This window comes from Octopus sinensis, linkage group LG7 (assembly GCF_006345805.1).
Source record: "Octopus sinensis linkage group LG7, ASM634580v1, whole genome shotgun sequence".
Lineage (NCBI taxonomy): Eukaryota > Metazoa > Mollusca > Cephalopoda > Octopoda > Octopodidae > Octopus > Octopus sinensis.
In genome coordinates, this window is record NC_043003.1 from 104919279 (window position 1) to 104937386 (window position 18108).

General features: G+C 37.2%; 1 protein-coding gene across 1 annotated transcript in view; it reads left to right on the forward strand.

Annotated features, from left to right (window-relative positions):
- Window positions 1-18108, forward strand: part of LOC115213923 (transmembrane channel-like protein 7) — a 121863-nt gene that overhangs the window by 87484 nt on the left and 16271 nt on the right. Inside the window, exons 6-10 of the mRNA XM_029782916.2 lie at window positions 3619-3758; window positions 10836-10983; window positions 14453-14614; window positions 15449-15612; window positions 17612-17726. Coding sequence (XP_029638776.2) covers window positions 3619-3758; window positions 10836-10983; window positions 14453-14614; window positions 15449-15612; window positions 17612-17726 — 729 coding nt within the window. The remainder of the gene's footprint in view (window positions 1-3618; window positions 3759-10835; window positions 10984-14452; window positions 14615-15448; window positions 15613-17611; window positions 17727-18108) is intronic.

The window sequence follows — 18108 nt, forward strand, 5'->3', positions numbered from 1 at the left end:
GTCTTCTAGGCTGTAGTTTATGGCTCGGGATTTCTGGAACCACCATTGACACTGCCTTACGCTTATTGTCCAATCCCTATACTGCATTAATATTTCTTGTACTTTGCACACATTTATATTCTGTTATTCTTTTATATGTTTCAGCCTTGAGGTTGTGGCCATGCTGGATCATGTGTGTGTGTGTGTGTGTGTGTCTATCTGTCTGTCTGTCTGTATGTATATATGTATATGTATGTGTGTGAACAATAATATTTTCAACAGATGTGTTGCAAATGTATCTGATTGTTCTCAAGCTTCAATACTGTGTGTGTGTGTATGTGTGTGTGTGTATGTATGTATGTATATGTATGTATGTATGTATATGTATGTATGTATGTGTGTATGTATGTATGTGTGTGTGTATGTATGTGTGTGTGTATGTGTGTGTGTGTGTATGTATGTATGTATGAGTGTATGTTTACTTTATTACTAATTACTCTCTTCCAAGAACATTTTCACTCACTCTTAGCTCTTAGCTTCCCATACATTTTACTCATGTATCTATCAGCGTCATAGACAGAATACTTTCACTTTAGTCTTCCTCAAATCACTCTGTCGCTATTTACTTTCATTTTATTCGTTGTCCACTGTGTGTGTGCGTTTGCGTGTGGTGTAAACCAGACTAAGAAAAGCATTTGACACACACACCAGAATGTGAGTTTTCTGTAAATTTTGCTTAATTGGAGTTTAAATTTTAAAAACTGGACCTGGCATGACGCGATGCATTGTACTCTCAAAAATGCTAGGTAAATTGTAATTGAAGAAATCCTATATTGTAGATTTGTATAACTCCCAAAGGGAGGCAGATAAAATCTGCCTTTTATAATAAGAGATAATAACAAAGGGTAAAATTAATTAATTAAGAAGTAATCAATAATTTCACCAAGTAGAATTCGGTATGAATTCGGTCCTCTTTATTTATATATAATATATATATATATATATATATATATATAATCATCATCATCATCGTCCGCTTTCCATGCTAGCATGGGTTGCACGGTTCAACTGGGGTCTGGGAAGCCAGAAGGCTGCACCAGGCCCAGTCTGATCTGGCAATGTTTCTACGGCTGGATGCCCTTCCTAACGCCAACCAATCCGTGAGTGTAGTGGGTGCTTTTTACGTGCCACCGGCACGGAACCCAGCTAAGGCGACGCTGGCAACGGCCATGTTCGGATGGTGCTTTTTATGTGTCACCGGCACAGAAACCAGTCAGGGCGGGGCTGGCATCGGCCACGTTCGGATGGTGCTTTTTATGTGCCACCGGCACAGGAGCCAGTTAGGGCGGCGCTGGCATCGGCCACGTTCAGATGGTGCTTTTTATGTGCCACCGGCACAGAAGCCAGTCGGGGCGGCGCTGGCATCGGCCACGTTCGGATGGTGCTTTTTATGTGCCACCGGCACAGAAGCCAGTCGAGGTGGCGCTGGCAACGGCCACGTCCGGATGGTGCTTTTTATGTGCCTCCGGCACAGGTATCACAACTACTATTTCCATTGATATTTATATTTATTTCGATGTTCATGTTCATGTACTTGACTCAACAGGTCTCCTCAAGCACAGCGAGACGTTCCGGGATCCAGGGTACTTTGAATGGGCAGAACTGGTGCAGGAAGCAGCCCGGGTCTTTGCAGTCACAGCATATCTCCAGAGATCTCGGTCCTTTGCCATTGCCTCAGTGAGGCCCAACGCTCTGAGGTCATGCTTGACTAACTCATCCCATGTCTTCCTGGGTCTACCTCTCCCCCTGATACCTTCAACTGTTTGGGAGTGGCACTTCTTCACACATTTCTCCTCATCCATCCTCAGTACATGACCATACCATCGCAAGCGTCACTCTTGCACACCACATCTGATGCTCTTATGTCCAGCATTTCTCTCAGGGTGCTTACACTCTGTCGTGCGTGCACACTGACATTACACATCCAGCGGATCATGCTAGCTTCATTTCTTTCAAGTCTACGCATGTCCTCTGCAGTCACAGCCCATGTTTCACTACCGTGAAGCATGGCAGTTCGCACACATGCATCATACAATCTACCTTTCACTCTGAGCGAGAGACCCTTTGTCACCAGTAGGGGTAGGAGCTTTCTGAACTTTGCCCAGGCTATTCATATTCTAGTAGTGATACCCTCTGAGCATCCACCTCCACTACTAACTTGGTCACATATATATATATATATATATATATATTTATATATATATATATTAGAAGAAATGAGGTACTCAGAAATCTGGATGGTTTTATATTTACAGATATTTATTAATATGTCACCTGTTTTTATAAATCATATATTAACGCTTGCGTCCTCTCTAATGGAGTCATCAGATTGAACTTTTTCAGGAATTTTGTCTCTTTTTATAGTATTATTGAGTGTGTAGGGGTGGGGAGAGATATAAGATGGTACAAGAGGGTGAGGAATGGGGAGAAAGTGAGAGAGAGTGTGTGTGTGTGCGTTTGTTTCTGAAAGAAGTGTTAAAGAGAAGGAAAGGAAGAAGAAGGAGAGAAAGAAGAAATAATTTGTTGATATCTTTGCAGCTGGTCAGTCTTTCAATAGTAAGTGATTGTTGGCTTTTAGAAATGGCAAACCCAGCTGGTTACTCCAAGGGGTGGCAAAATGCCGTGTGTTTGTGTGTGTGTGTGTGTGTGCGCGCTTTTGTATCTGAATGAAGTGTCAATGAAAAAGAGAAGGAAAAGAAGAAGGGGTAAAGAAAGAAGAAAAAATTTACTATTGAAAGACTAACCAGCTGCAAAGATGTCAACACACTTTTTTCTTCTTTCTTTTCTCCTTCTTACTTTCCTTCTCTTTTCCATTGACACTTGTTTCAGATACAAAAACACGCGCACACATACACACACACACGCACTCTCTCTCACTTTCTCCCCATTCCTCACCCTCTTGTACTATCTTATATCTCTCCCCACCCCTACACACTCAATAATACTATAAAAAGAGACAAAATTCCTGAAAAAGTTCAATCTGATGACTCCACTAGAGAGGATGCAAGCGTTAATATATGATTTATAAAAGCAGGTGACATATTAATAAATATCTGTAAATATAAAACCATCCAGATTTCTGATTGTAAAACTCAAGATTATTAGTTATACATCTGACAGTCTTCTGCACAGTTTCCATCTACCAAATTCCACTCACAAGGTGTTGGTTAACCCAAGTCTATGTTTAAAAAGCATGCCAATGGTCTCATGTCATGCAATCAAAATTGAAACTGTAAGTTTCTTGATTACACAACAATAACTGGGTAGTATTCTGTTGTGAGGGACTCAGAATTCTGTATAGGTCACTCTGACATTTATTAAATATAACTGAACTAGAGTATTACCCATCATATGATTGGTAATTTTGAAAGCATAATCAGGAAATATAGCATACATACAATAATTATAATTTAACTTTTATCAAAATTCTTCGTGTTTATGCAAATTGATAAAAATTTCCCATTTGTTTATTTGTAATAAATGATGTATTTTTTCTAAATTTTATTAACATAATTGCAACCTAATCAAAAACGAAGTAGTAATTTATTCAACTGTACCCTTTTTCTGTCTCTCAACTAGGGTTTCATGGAGAACACAGTATTGTTCTATGGCAGTTACCACAATATCACTGTATCAGGCAACAATTACAACATGTCCCTGGCTTATATACTGGCTACTCTGGCATTCTTTTTTGTCAGTTTTATTGCCATAATTGTCAGGTAAGTCCAACATTAAACTTTGAACACATACATGCGCACAAAATATTATGGCAAAACTTGAAGTAGATAATAATAGCATGTAGAATATTGGGTTAAAAAATCCGTTTGGAGTTTCTAACTTCTTCTGATATAAAGATCTGTCAAAAGATCTTTGTTGTTTGTTGATATTTTATTGATCAAATGATTGTGAATAAAAATTTGCTGTCAAGTAGGCCAGTGGAGCAACAGCTAGTTACATAGTCTTTTGATGTGTTCTACTTATGTTGTTTGTATATTTTTTTTAATTTGTTTCTAACCAGGTCTCTCTCTCTCTCACTTCCTTCTTTTGTTCTCTGCTCCTTCATTTTATTGCTAAGTCTTTCTCTTTTCTTCCTATTCTCTTCATTCTCTCTTTCACTTTGCTTTCTCCCCACTCTCTCTCTCTATATATATATCATCATCATCGTTTAACGTCCGCTTTCCATGCTAGCATGGGTTGGACGGTTCAACAGGGGTCTGGCAAGCCCGAAGGCTGCACCAGGCCAGTCAGATCTGGCAGTGTTTCTACAGCTGGATGCCCTTCCTAACGCCAACCACTCCGAGAGTGTAGTGGGTGATTTTATGTGCCACCGACACAGGTGCCAGACGAGGCTGGCAGACGGCCACGCTCGGATGGTGTTTTTTATGTGCCACCGACACAGGTGCCAGACGAGGCTGGCTGACGGCCACGCTCGGATGGTGTTTTCTTATGTGTCACCGACGCACATATATATATATATATATATTATATATTATATATTATATATTATCATCTTATAATCATCTCATAAGAATGACTTTTATTACTACCTCAGTCCATCTAAATGTATATATTTGTCGTTACCTGTCATTAAAAGCCTTTTTTTATTTTTTGCAATGTGCATTTTCGTTGATTTTTCATATTTTACCCTTACATTTCCACGTGTATTTTATATTTTATTTTTGTAACATATTTCTACTATATATATATATATATATATATATATACACACACCAACTTCAGGAAGCCAGCTAGCCACCTGATAACCTATCGATCAGGTGACTGTGCAAGCCAGATCGATTTCATTCTCACCAGACAGTGGGATGCATGGTTGCTCTTAATACAAAGACCCTCCCTGGTGAAGAATGTACCTCCCAGCATTGACTAGTTATTAGTGACTTTAGACTTGAGGCCAGAAGGATGCCAAAAATCAGACCAGTCTGCAAAAGAAGGACTTGGAAGCTTAAGAACCCTTCACATATCCTTACCGAGAAATTTGATGATAGGGAGGAGGAGCTACAGTCCTATGACATAGAAGGCAGCTAGAAATTCCTGAGAGACAGCTTGCTGAGTGCCACAGACCAAGTCTGTGGTTGGTGGAAAGTCCCTTCCAGACCTAGAGTAACATGGTGGTAGAACAATACTTTAGACAGGACCGTTAGAGCAAAGAAACAGGCTTGGAAGGCCTGGAAGAGTGGGGTTAGCAGGAGAATGTATCAGATAGCTAAAAGGGAAGCTAGGAGACAGGTATTTATAGCCAAGGGAGTGGAAGAAAGGAAGAAGTTTGCCAATGTTCAGCGACATGAGGACCAAAGAATGAAGTATTTCGGATTGCAAGACACTGTGTGAGAGAAAATTGTGATGTCTTAGGAGAGAAATGTGTCTGCATGGATGAAGGTGACCTTGCATTTAATGATTCTGCAAAGAAAGAGGCTTGAAGATGCCATTATGAAGACTGCTGAATATGGAGAATAAATGGGAGGAGGAGAGTCTGCCAAAGGTTGACCCAGTTGAGGGACCAGGTACACGAATCAACAGTACCCTGGTAGATAAAGCAATTAAGGATATGAAGACAGGGAAAGCACCTGGCCCTTCAAGAAACATACCTGAGATGCTTAAAATATCAGGCGGTGTGGGTTATGGTCTTGTCACCTGCATCGTAAATTAAGTAATTCATGAAGGAGTCATACCCAATGACTGGTGTAGCAGCACCATAGTCAATTGCTACAAGGGTAAAGGTGATGCTTTCAGTTAGAAATGACAAATTCTTGGATTAGGTGATGAAAGTTACTGAGAGGGTCATAGTCCAACTGATTAGGGAGAGAGTTAGTTTGGATTTGTGCCAGGCTAAATTTCTGGTAAGGCAACTGCAGGAGAAATATCTAGCCAAATATAAACCTCTGTATTTGGCTTTTGTTGACTTGACTTGACTCGGAGAAAGCCTTTGACTGGGTCCCCTGATCCCTTATCTGGTGGTTAATGCAGAAACTGGAGATAGATTTGTGGCTGGTAAGAGCTGCACAAGCCCTGTACAGAGATGTTGTCAGTAAGGTGAGGGCTGGCAACGAGTATAGTGAAGAATTCCGAGTAGAAGGAGGGGTTCACTAAGGATCAGTCTTCAGTCCCCTCTTATTCATTTTAGTCCTCCAGGCAATAACAAAGGAATTCAAGACAGACTGCCCCTGAAAGCACCTCTATGCTGATGACCTTGGTCTAATAGCCAAGTCACTGCCAGAACTTGAGACAAAATATTGAGGGCCTTAGGGTTAACCTAGCAAAAACCAAAGTATTAGAAAGTAGGAAGGCTGTCAAATCACAAACCCCTCAGATAGATGGTCCTGTTTGATCTGTAGAAAAGGCATGAGTAGAAACTCCATACAATGTACCCAGTGTAAGCTATGAACACATAAAAGGTGCTGCAATATCGAAGGAAGGGTAACTGGGAAGATAGTTTTTGTGTGTGGCAGATGCACAGGGGCAATAAACACTGAAGATGTACAGAAAACAGATTCCATCATATGCCAGGAGGAGAAACTAGAAGTGTTTAATATCTTCCACTACCTAGGTGACCAAGTCTGTAGCTGGGGTGGTTGCTCTGAGAGGATAGCAGCTAAAATATGAATAGCCTGCACAAATTTCATGGAGTTCCTACCTCTGCTGGCAGCTAAGAGCCTCTCGCTCAGGATGAAAGGTAGACTGTATGATGCATGTGTGTGAACTGCCATGCTATACGGCAGTGAAACATGGCCCATGGCTGCTGAGGACATGCACAGGCTTGAAAGAAATGAAGCTAGTATGATCCGCTGGATGTGTAATGTCAGTGTGCACACACGACAGAGTGTAAGTACCTTGAGAGAAAAGTTGGGCATAAGAAACATCAAATGTGGTGTGCAAGAGCGATGACTGCACTGGTATGGTCACTTGTTACGTATGGATGAGGACAGCTGTGTGAGGAAGTGTCACTCCCTAACGTTTGAAGGAACCTGTGGAAGAGGTAGGCCCAGAAAGACATGGGATGTGGTGGTGAAGCATGACCTTCGAGCATTGGACATCACAGAAACAGTGACAAGAGACTGAGACCTTTGGAGATATGCTGTGATTGAGAAGAACCAGCAACTAAAGTGCCCCCTGACTGGCTCCCTTGCCGGTGTTATGTAAAAAGCACCATCCTAATGTGACCAATGCCAGTACCCACTGACTAGCTCCCATGCTGGTGGCACGTAAAAAGCACTGTCCAAAAGTGATTGATGCCAGGCCTGCCTGACTGACTCCTGTGCCGGTGGCATTTAAAATGCACCCACTACACTCTCAGAGTGGTTGCTGTTAGGAAGGGCATCCAGCTGCAGAAGCAGTACCAGATCATATTGGAGCCTGGTGCAGCCGCTAGCTCTCTAGACCTCTGTCAAACTGGCCAACCCATGCCAGCATGGGAAACACACGTTAAACAATGATGATGATTATATATATATATATATATATATATATATATATATATATATATATATATATATATATATATATCTATTGCAAAGATGTCAACATAATTTTTTCTTCTTTCTCTTCTCCTTCTTACTTTCCTTCTCTTTTCCATTGACACTTCTTTCAGATACAGAAACACATGCACACACACATATACACACTCTCTCTCACTTTCTCCCCATTCCTCACCCTCTTGTACCATCTTATATCTCTGGACTGGCTCCTGTGCAGGTGGCACGTAAAAGCACCCACTACACTCTCAGAGTTGTTGGTATTAGGAAGGGCATCCAGCTGTAGAAACTCCGCCAGATTAAGATTGGGGCCTGGTGCAGCCATCTGGTTCGCTAGTCTTCAGTCAAATCATCCAACCCATGCTAGCATGGAAAGCGGACATTAAATGATGATGATATATTTATATACACATATATATAGTTATATATATATATATAATATATATATATATAATATATATATATATAATATATATATATATATATATATAATATATATATATATATATATATATATATATATATATATATATATATATATATATATATATAAAATATATATATATATAAAATATATATATACATATATGTGGAGGCACAATGGTCCAGTGGTTAGGGCAGTGGATTCGCGGTTGTAGGATCGCTGTTTCGATTCCTAGACTGGGCGTTGTGAGTGTTTATTGAGCGAAAACACCTAAAAAGCTCCACGAGGCTCCGGCAGGGGGTGGTGATCCCTGCTGTACTCTTTCACCACACTTTCTCTCACTCTTTCTTCTGTTGGTCTGCTCGCTTAGCCAGCGGGGTGGCGTCATTCGAAGGCTAAAACAATTGAACGCATTGTGACCAGCGATGTGTAACAACATCTGATGATCTGGTCGGTCACGTGATCACGTGATATACACTTGCGTCAGAAATTAATTAGCACTTCTCAAATTTCTATATTAAATAGGTTAAATCAATTAACCTATGAGCTGTTCAAAACGTCTTACGCGATGAGAAAACTTAGTATGGTGTGATTTCGGTCCTTGCGAGGCGCTACCTATATCTATTAAACAAAGGAAAATTTGTCTGCATCTGCACTCCAAGTTGTTGCACTGCTATGTCAACATCATAAGGCTGTAGACTCTCAAACTGCTCTGCAAACAAAGTTACGTCATCGTTCTGCGCAACAGTGAACTCGCAACAAAGCAATAGTTCGAGATATGGCCACTAGGTGACAGCACATACCTTGAGTGAAGAGCAAATCAAGGGTGCTAATTAATTTCTGACGGTAGTGTATATATATATATATATATATATGTATGTATTTATATAGATATACATAGATGTAGATAGATATAAAGATAAGTGTGTATGTGTGACCTGTATCTGCACTGAAGTACTAGCAGTCTCCATACCGTCTTGAAGAAGATGATCTGTGAACTTTATTCTGTTGTTTGATTTCTTCTATTTATTGTTCTACTCTTTATTCTTTATGATTATATTCTTTTATAAACTGGGAATTCTGTCTAGAACTTTCGTATATACTCACCTTGTCTCTGATGACGGAATACCCACTGTTTGGAGATGCTAACCTATCTTTTGGAATATCCCAGAAACAGCTGTAAGACATCCAATAAATAATCAATTAATTAACTAATTGGTTAATTATTTCAAATTCACCTTGACCAATGCCTTGTGAGTGGATTTGGTAGACGGAAACTGAAAGAAGCCCGTCGTATATATATATATATATATATATATATTATATATATATATATATATACGACGGGCTTCTTTCAGTTTCCGTCTACCAAATTCTATATATGTATATATATATGTATGTGTGTGTATATGTTTGTGTGTCTGTGTTTGTCCCCCTAGCATTGCTTGACAACTGATGCTGGTGTGTATACGTCCCCGTCACTTAGCGGTTCGGCAAAAGATACCGATAGAATAAGTACTGGGCTTACAAAGAATAAGTCCCGGGGTCGATTTGTTCGACTAAAGGTGGTGCTCCAGCATGGCCACAGTCAAATTACTGAAACAAGTAAAAGAGAGAGAAACCCGCTCACATTCTTTGTGTATGTGTGTGTATTTGTGTGTATGTGTAAATGTCAAACTATGAAAATGAGTGCTCAACACCACATTGGTGGATAGAATTTCTTTATTTGTGAATTAAGGCTACCGTTGGTTTCATGTTATGAAAAATAGGAAAATATCTTAATTTTTCAAGCTGGTCACATAGAGGAGTTGTGTTCATTTCCATGTTAGATAGATACAGAATCTCATTGAATTCACAGAGATTCTCATAAAGTAAACAGTGAATCAAGGGGTGCTCCTCTTGGATGACATTTTTGAAGTGATTATCTCCCTTGAATTTTTCTTGTTGGCAAACAGTCATATGGTAAATTTGTTATATTCTGAGTTTATGTGATGCTTGTGTGCTGAGGTATTTCATCATAGGGGCATATTTCTTCTGTGGGTGGAGTTCATTTGTTATGTACAATTATACCTCACTTTTTGAGGACCTGCTTTACAAGACCCTTGGTTTACGAGTTTTTTTATTATAAATAGAAATTTTAAATGAAGAGCAAAAGTTTCTACCACAATAATGAATGCTTCTGCATGTTACCAAAAAATTTATAGGGAGTGAAAAATGCTTCTTCTAAGCAAACAACTTTAGACTTGTTTTATAAAAAACTCTACAAGTCTGTCTACAAGTGCTTGTGAATTGACAATCGCATCTACAAATGATGGTGTGTGTGAGTGAAGGTGATTCAGAAATTGATTATGATAATATTTTTTTATTATAATTGATCTTGACATTCTTTTTACTTTACATAAAATATTCTTTACACTCTACTGTTGTTTTATTGCCATTTATATTCAAGCATTATCAATTTCATAGGTAAAATATTTTTCTGGAAATGAATTATGATTTATAACATTGTTTCTATGGGAAATTATTGCACTGCTTTACAAGTTTTCACTTTACAAATGGTCTCTGAGAACAAATTAATTCATATATCGAAGCATTACTGTATATTCGAATTTCACATTCAGGAAAGGGACTATCCTGGTGGGATTAGCAGCATAGGTGGTGGTTCCTCTTTAAAGTGTTTGCATGTGAAGTATTGCTTATGTATGCAGGGAGAGAAGATTTCATCCCTAATATTTAGGATGTTATCTGTTGAGTGTACATATGTATGTATATTCATGTATCATGTAATCAGTCTCTTCTAGCCATTCTTCTATGTACCTAATGATCTATCTATCAATCAATATAACTACTTATATATGTCTATCTCTACTTTGTCCTATGTTCAGCATTGCCAAAGGAATCAAAGAGAGTTTGGTCAATGAACTCAGTACTGGTGTACCATTCTCCCAGAAAGTGTTTGCATCCTGGGACTTCTGTATGAAGAATGACAAAATAGTCCGCTGGAAAAAAACCTGTCTTCTTCACGAGTTACGGGTAATTAGATTCTTGAGCTTATTCCCTCCTTTTTTTCCCTTTTTTTCTGTTCCCTCATTTTGCTTACTCCCTAGTTTCTTTTCCTTTCTTTTTCCTTCTTGCTTTCTTACTTCTCCTACCACTCTTCTCTTTTATTTTAATTTCCTTTTTTTCTCTTTCATTTTGTGCATTTTTCCTTTCTTCTTGTCCACACACTATTTCTCCTTCTTGTCCTCACTTTCTCTAATTCTCTCTTTCTCTCTTTTGTTCTCTCTTTCTCTCCTTTGCTCTCTCTTTCTCTATTGTTCTTTATTCTTTCTCTCCTTACATGTGCATCCAAAGATATTTAATCTCTCTCTTACACACTTTCATACACATATCACTGAAATACTTTCTTTCACATGTAGCTTTTTACATATAAACACATTCTTATAACTTTATACACACACACAAACACACATTGTGGTGAGGAACTGACAGAAATCCTACTTCTGAATTCATTTCTTAAAACAGCTGATTTGTTCTATTTTGTCTTTAAGATTGGTGGGGAATAAAAATACCAGTTCTGTACTGCAGTTAGTTCAGTCTACTACTTATTGATCTGCCAATAAGGTGGTGTACCTGTAAATTGGTCTGTCCAATTTACTTAAGTTCTCAATATTAGTGTGTTTATCTCCGTGGATAGTTAACAAGGGCATTGGGTCACTTATGAAATACCAACACAGGATTAAACCTAGTGCACTTGATCTCTCTTTTCTAATTTTGTTTTTGTTTTTGTCCACAACGATATTGTTATATCATCAGTGACGATATATGATATTTGTGCATATTTAACAATATATCACAGTACCAAATACAACCATATAATAATAAGCAATGTAACAAGAGTTAGTTATCTTATTATAACTGTTCACACAATAACAATCAGTTGTGGTGAAATCCTGACACCCCTATGGGATAGCAAGTGGACTATGCTAAACCTTATAAAGGCACATGCGTACTGACAGTGCAATGTAGTGTGGTGTGAGCAGTTGCATTTGTGAAGGCAGTCATAGAAGTTGTTGACAAGAGATATAAGTTTGTTACATGTTTGTTGCTGATTTAGTTTTTGTAGTGTTGTAAAACTGTTACAGTGTAGTCTATATCCAAACCCAAGGATATAATAGCAGCGACAAGACATTCAAAGCTCACTGTGGACAGTCTTAGCATGGAAGGCTTATTACATCTTGTACAGTTGCAACAAGAACAACAGCAACAGCAACAATAGCAAAATCAACAGTTGTTGGAATTATTGTTGCAGTTCAAAACACTTCTGGTTCATTTTCGGCAGACGGGGCTACTAATATAATTGAAGAATGCCAAAGGATTATAACTTTACAACAGGATGCAGAAAAACAACCTATAACAGATAAGGGAAAAGAAAAACAACAGTCAAGACCCAGACTATGCTATGGGTGTGGAGAAATACATTTTAAAAGAAACTGTCCTTTTAAAAATCAAAAATGTTTTGGATGGGGCAAAATCAGACGTAAGAATCCACAAAAAAGGTCAAACAAAAAGAATTCAAAGAAAAATGTATTGGCAAGGCACAAAAAATAAAATTTGTCTCTATAAAAATAAAGTGAATATGAGAGTACAGTTGGTCACAGGTAGTGATATCATGATAATTAACGATGATACATGGAGAAAAATAAGAAAGCCTACATTGAAAAAATCTTAGAAAATTGCACAGGGTATTTCAGGAAACAATTTCAAGTTTTGAGTGAAATGATAAGTGAGGTTACATTTTGTGGAAAAATTTTGAAAGCCAAAGTTTTTGTACTAAAAAATATGACAAACCTATTTGGTACAGATTGGACAGAACTATTTAATTCATGGGAACTCCCCAGAAATATTTTTTGTAATAATGCAAACAGTTCTTATGTTTCAGGGGATTTAAAAAATAAATTAAAAAAGATTTTTCCTGTTTTTTTTCTGAAGAATTAGGTAGGTGTACCAAGACAAAAGTAAAAATTCAAGTGAAAGAAAATGCTGTACCGATATTTAAACCAAAGCGAGCTGTACCTTTCACAGCATTGAATCAAGTCAACGAGGAATTGCATAGACTTGAAAAGCTTGGAGTTATGGAAAAAAATTGATTATTCAGAATGGACATCACCAACTGTTTATGTAAAGAAAAAAAAAAAATAAAATACAAGTGTGCACTGACTTTTCAACAGGCTTCAACGAATGTTTGATGACTTAGAATTACCCATTACCAAGTCTGGAGGAAATATATGTACACATGTATATGTAATCTTTACTTTATTCAATAGATAAATAGAAAATGGAAACATTACAACCTACAAAACAACACAACAAAAACAAACTCCTAAACATACCCTTCATCAATAAAATAGCTAACAAAAAATATATACAAAGAAGCCAAAAAATCCCTCTAATCTTAACTAAAATGTAAATTTTGCTATTACACCAAAATTTTCACTATTATTACTTGCATATCACTTTGCAGCTTGGTATATTTTACTGTTGCACCTGTTGCACTTTGTTAGGATTAGGATTGTTAGGATTAGGATTGTTAGGATTAGGATTGAAAGTGCACATTTGACACGTCTATTCTGGTACTCTGGTAAATCAATTTATTCAACTTTTTGTCTTTTTGTGGCACTGCATATAGAGGTTCCTGTGCCCTAGTCTCTCAGCTAAAGGGAAAGATTTACCAAAAGACCAAGTGATTTTCAATGGTTTTGATGGTCAGATTTGTTCAAAGCACATCCAAAATCCACAAGAAAAACATACATTTCAACCTCAAAGATAGGTGTAATTGTAAAAATTTACCCTACATGCTACCAGAATATCAATATCTTCAATGCAGCATGAAATGCACATCTCCGTCCAATCAACAAAACAAGCAAATAACTTTAATTCAGTTAACAGATAATTTCAACAAACCAATAATAGTAAAACAATTGAACTTCTAAGTACTAAACCACAAAAAAGTAACCAATGAAGAGATACAAAAATAGCCAAGCAACAAATGCAAAAACCAAACAAAAGGACAGACACAGACAAAAAGTCTCACCAACAAATATTAATGAACCTCCACATCCATTTGTTACCATTCTCACCTGAAGATTGTTGTGGCATGAAACTCAAGTTGCAACATGAACATTCAGATTTAAAAAGCCACATATTTTGTGCTATAACTTTCTTATTTGTGGAACACTACTCACTGTTTATGTTGTGTTGTGTATAATGTTTTATAAACAAAGTCCTTGTAGATTTTTGTTCTGCAGTCCCACCCATACAAGCATATAAGGTGGATGTTAAACGATGATGATGATTGAATCACTGATGCTCCCTTTACACTTTTCCATTTGGCTTATTGGAAGCTTCTAACTAATGATGATGTATATAAAAAAAAGGAAATAGTTAACTACATTTATTATAGATTTCCTATGATTTTATGTTCTTCCATTTCCTTTTTCAGGCTGATCTAGCTACTCAAAGAGAATTATGGGAAAAATCCAACCGAACATTTAGGACAAAAGTTAAGCTGTATTCTACCAGACTCCTCTTAAACGTCATCGTCCTGTGTATTCTATTTGGCAGTTTAGCTTTGATATACTATAGCAGTGACTTCCTCATCTCAGTAAGTGAATACTCTTTATACCTTTTATTTGATATATGAAGAAAACTACTACTACTGAAAGTGATGGTGGTTAGAGGTGGTATTTGTAGAAATTGTGATGGGTCTAGTTATTGTAGTGGTGTTAGTATTCTATTGTACTCTATTATATTGCTTGGTTTTCTTTTGTTATTGTAAATGTATGTTGCTCTGTACCATTAAGGTAAACCTATCTAAACTGTACCACTAAGGTAAACCTATCTAAGCCAGGGTAAGCAAACTTTGTATATCTTTCATCCTCTCATATATATTTTTAAAAAGTATAATTCATGAAAAATATTTTGATTTAAAAACAATTCCTTCATTTATGTTATTACTACTTTCTAATGAGAAATATTTAAAGATATTTTCTAGAAATACTTTAAAAATTGATGAAGAACAATAAAAATTCAACCATTTATTTATTCTGATATAGTCAGAGTATCAAAGAAGAAATATGTGTTTGGTGAATATTAGATATTGCATCAATATTTGTTTGGAAATTACCATGCTTTTCCAGATTCAGTTTGCACTTATAATACTCAAAATCATTTCAGGTGTTTATTGGCCCCTTGGATAGTCTTATAGACCCCCAGGGGTCAACAATGACTACTTTGCTGACTCCTGTTGTAAACTCATATTTGTTTTGATCATTTAAAAAAAAAGTGAAGTTCAACATTTAAATGTTGCTTTGAATTCATATCTTAGACTCATATCTATTTTTTAATGAAATGCTTAAATTACACTTTTAAATCCAAGTTTATGTTTCTTTTGTTTTAATTCTAAAACGAATTTTTTTTATACTGTTTTCTCTTTTAGCTTCAGAAAGATTCTTTTGCAAACACTTTCATAGAGTTGCTGGTTCAATTCTTACCATCTTTGATAATCAGCGTACTCAATGTTCTCGTCCCAATAATCTTCAATGTTATAATTCGATATGAAGGTTATACATCATCATTTGAGGTGAAGCTGAAGCTACTAAGGTATGTTGGTCGAAATCTTTGGTGAGGTGATTTAGGTGCATATAGTCAGTTGTGAAGTGTCATTCTTGAACCATTTAGCTGGCTGTGTTAGGTGATGTGATTAGTTAGGGAATGTTTTTCTTGAGCTGTGTTTAGACCTAAACTATCACCCTGTCTAACACTTGCAAGGCCCTTGAAGATCTTTACCAGTATTTGGATAAGATCTTTGGTCCCAACATAATTTAATATCTGGATACACCATTTGATATTTGGTTGTATCATTTACATTTGGATCTCTCATTCCTTGCATACAGCCTTCTCTCAGGGCTGCAAGTGAAGTGGATTTTCAGCTGGGCTACTTACATGAATTGAGGTGGTAGTTAGGAGTAACCTTTGAGCCATAGGGCCTTTATTTTTCATCCTCATCAGTCTTAACGACCCTGAAAATGTCTTAAGCACTGGTCTTCCTTTTTTTACTAAACCATAAAAAAAAAAATCATGGAGAGTTAGGTGATGTCTTGAGAGGCTGTTTAACGATGGGATCAGTTGGGTAATGTTTTTAAGGAGCTACATAATTGTGCCATTTAAGTAGATAATTAGAGAATGTCTTTAATAGGGATATCTTTCTTTTTAGTTTGTCATTGAAGGAGGGACTGTAACCTTGATTTTTGCAGTGTCTCCCAGACTGGTGAGATTGATGTTTAGTTTGAATATTTTCAAGGAAAACATTAACTGATAAGGAATATTAAAGGAATGCAGTTCTTAAGTGGAAGGTTTCAGAAGAGTTGACCGTGGGATTATGGAATGCATGCAATAGGAGTGGAGGAAGTTTAGTGCCATTTACGGTAACTCCACTTCTGAGTGTTGTTGGCGTTTGTAGAGAACGGCTCCAGTGAAGGTGCTAATGTAACATTATGGAGCGGCATGTAGAAATAACAGGTGCCATTAAATACAGCTGCTGTCTTTATAGAAATGGGATACTGAAAGTAAGAAGTGCCCATAAATGTGACTTATATGGTATATGGTATTCTGTCACACAACAAAACTTATTTCAATCTTACAGTTGTGTGTGTGTGTAAGAGTATATAGATGTGATATACATCTATATATCATCATCATCATTTTAATGTTCACTTTTCCGTGCTTGCTTTGGTCAAATGGAAACTCCGTTAAGGCAGATTTCCTGATGTTGAATTTAGGAGATACAAACTCAACCTTACACACACACACACACACACACACACAAGCACAAGCACTGGTGTGGCTGTGTGGTTGAGAAATTTGCTTCCAAACTACATGGTTTTGAGTTCAGTTCTACTGTGTATTATCTTGGGCAAGTGTCTTCTACTACAGCATCAGGATGATCCAAAGTCTTGTGATTGGATTTGCTAAACTGAAACTGAAAGAAGTTGTCATGTGTGTGTGTGTGTGTGTGTTTGTTTGTCTCCTTGTTTTGATATCATGTGATAGTTGTAAATGAGTGTCATTGTCGTAGAAGCAGTGCCATTCATTTCCAACATCCTGCAAAATCATGTCAGAGTCTGGGAAAATTTTGGCTTGCTTGGAAACAGGTGCAGGTTGACAACAGGAAGGGTTATAAGAAATTCCACCTGGCTCATACAAGCATGAAAAAGTGGATGTTAAAATGATGATAATGATATTTGTGTGTGCATGCAGCATGTGTGTGTGTGTGTGTCTGTGTATGAATATGTATATGTGTATATGGACATAGGTATTAGCCTTTAGGCTAAAGTGCCATAAGTTTGTATCCCATGGCATGTCAAGTCATGTGACATTTCTTTCTCATGAACCATTTGGCTATTATGGGGAGGTGAGTTATGTATGATTTACACATTCTCTGAGGTTGTGACATTTGTTGCAGCTTCTGTCCTTAGAACAGTTACAGGTAAATCAAATATTTTGTTCCATTTACTGTACACATCATCTGTCCTGTCCATCCCAATATTGAAAAATGTTCCTCTTGGCAGACTTTTAAAGTGGGAAATTATTTCTTCTACAGAATTGTGCTTCTACGTCTTGCGTCTGTGGCTGTTTTGTTGTTTTCCTTGTATGACAAGTTGATTCGAAACTCTGGTCAAAGTATTTGCAATTTTAAGAACCAGGAAGAAATTAAGGTACGTATGGGTGAACATGAGTCTGTATGCCTCTTCCTTTTATCTTTTTTTTTTTGTACTTCTTTGAAATTTTCCTACAAATAGTGTCTAGTTTGTACTGAAAAACAAAGCTTTATCATCATTGTGGTATAATGAAGGTTGACGATATTGGTTAATAAATTGAAAGAGAGTTCAGCATGACATAAGATATGTCCGTTTACTTCAAAGCATACACAGTAATGGCCTCTTATTATTAGGGACTCAAATGAGAGTTCCCATGATGGAGGTGACTAATTTAAGGGAGATAACCACATCCCCCTTCAGGTTATGAGTTCATAACAACAGTTTCTTTGGTGGTCGAATTCCCCAACCACACCCGTTGTACACTGCTGGCTTGGGACTT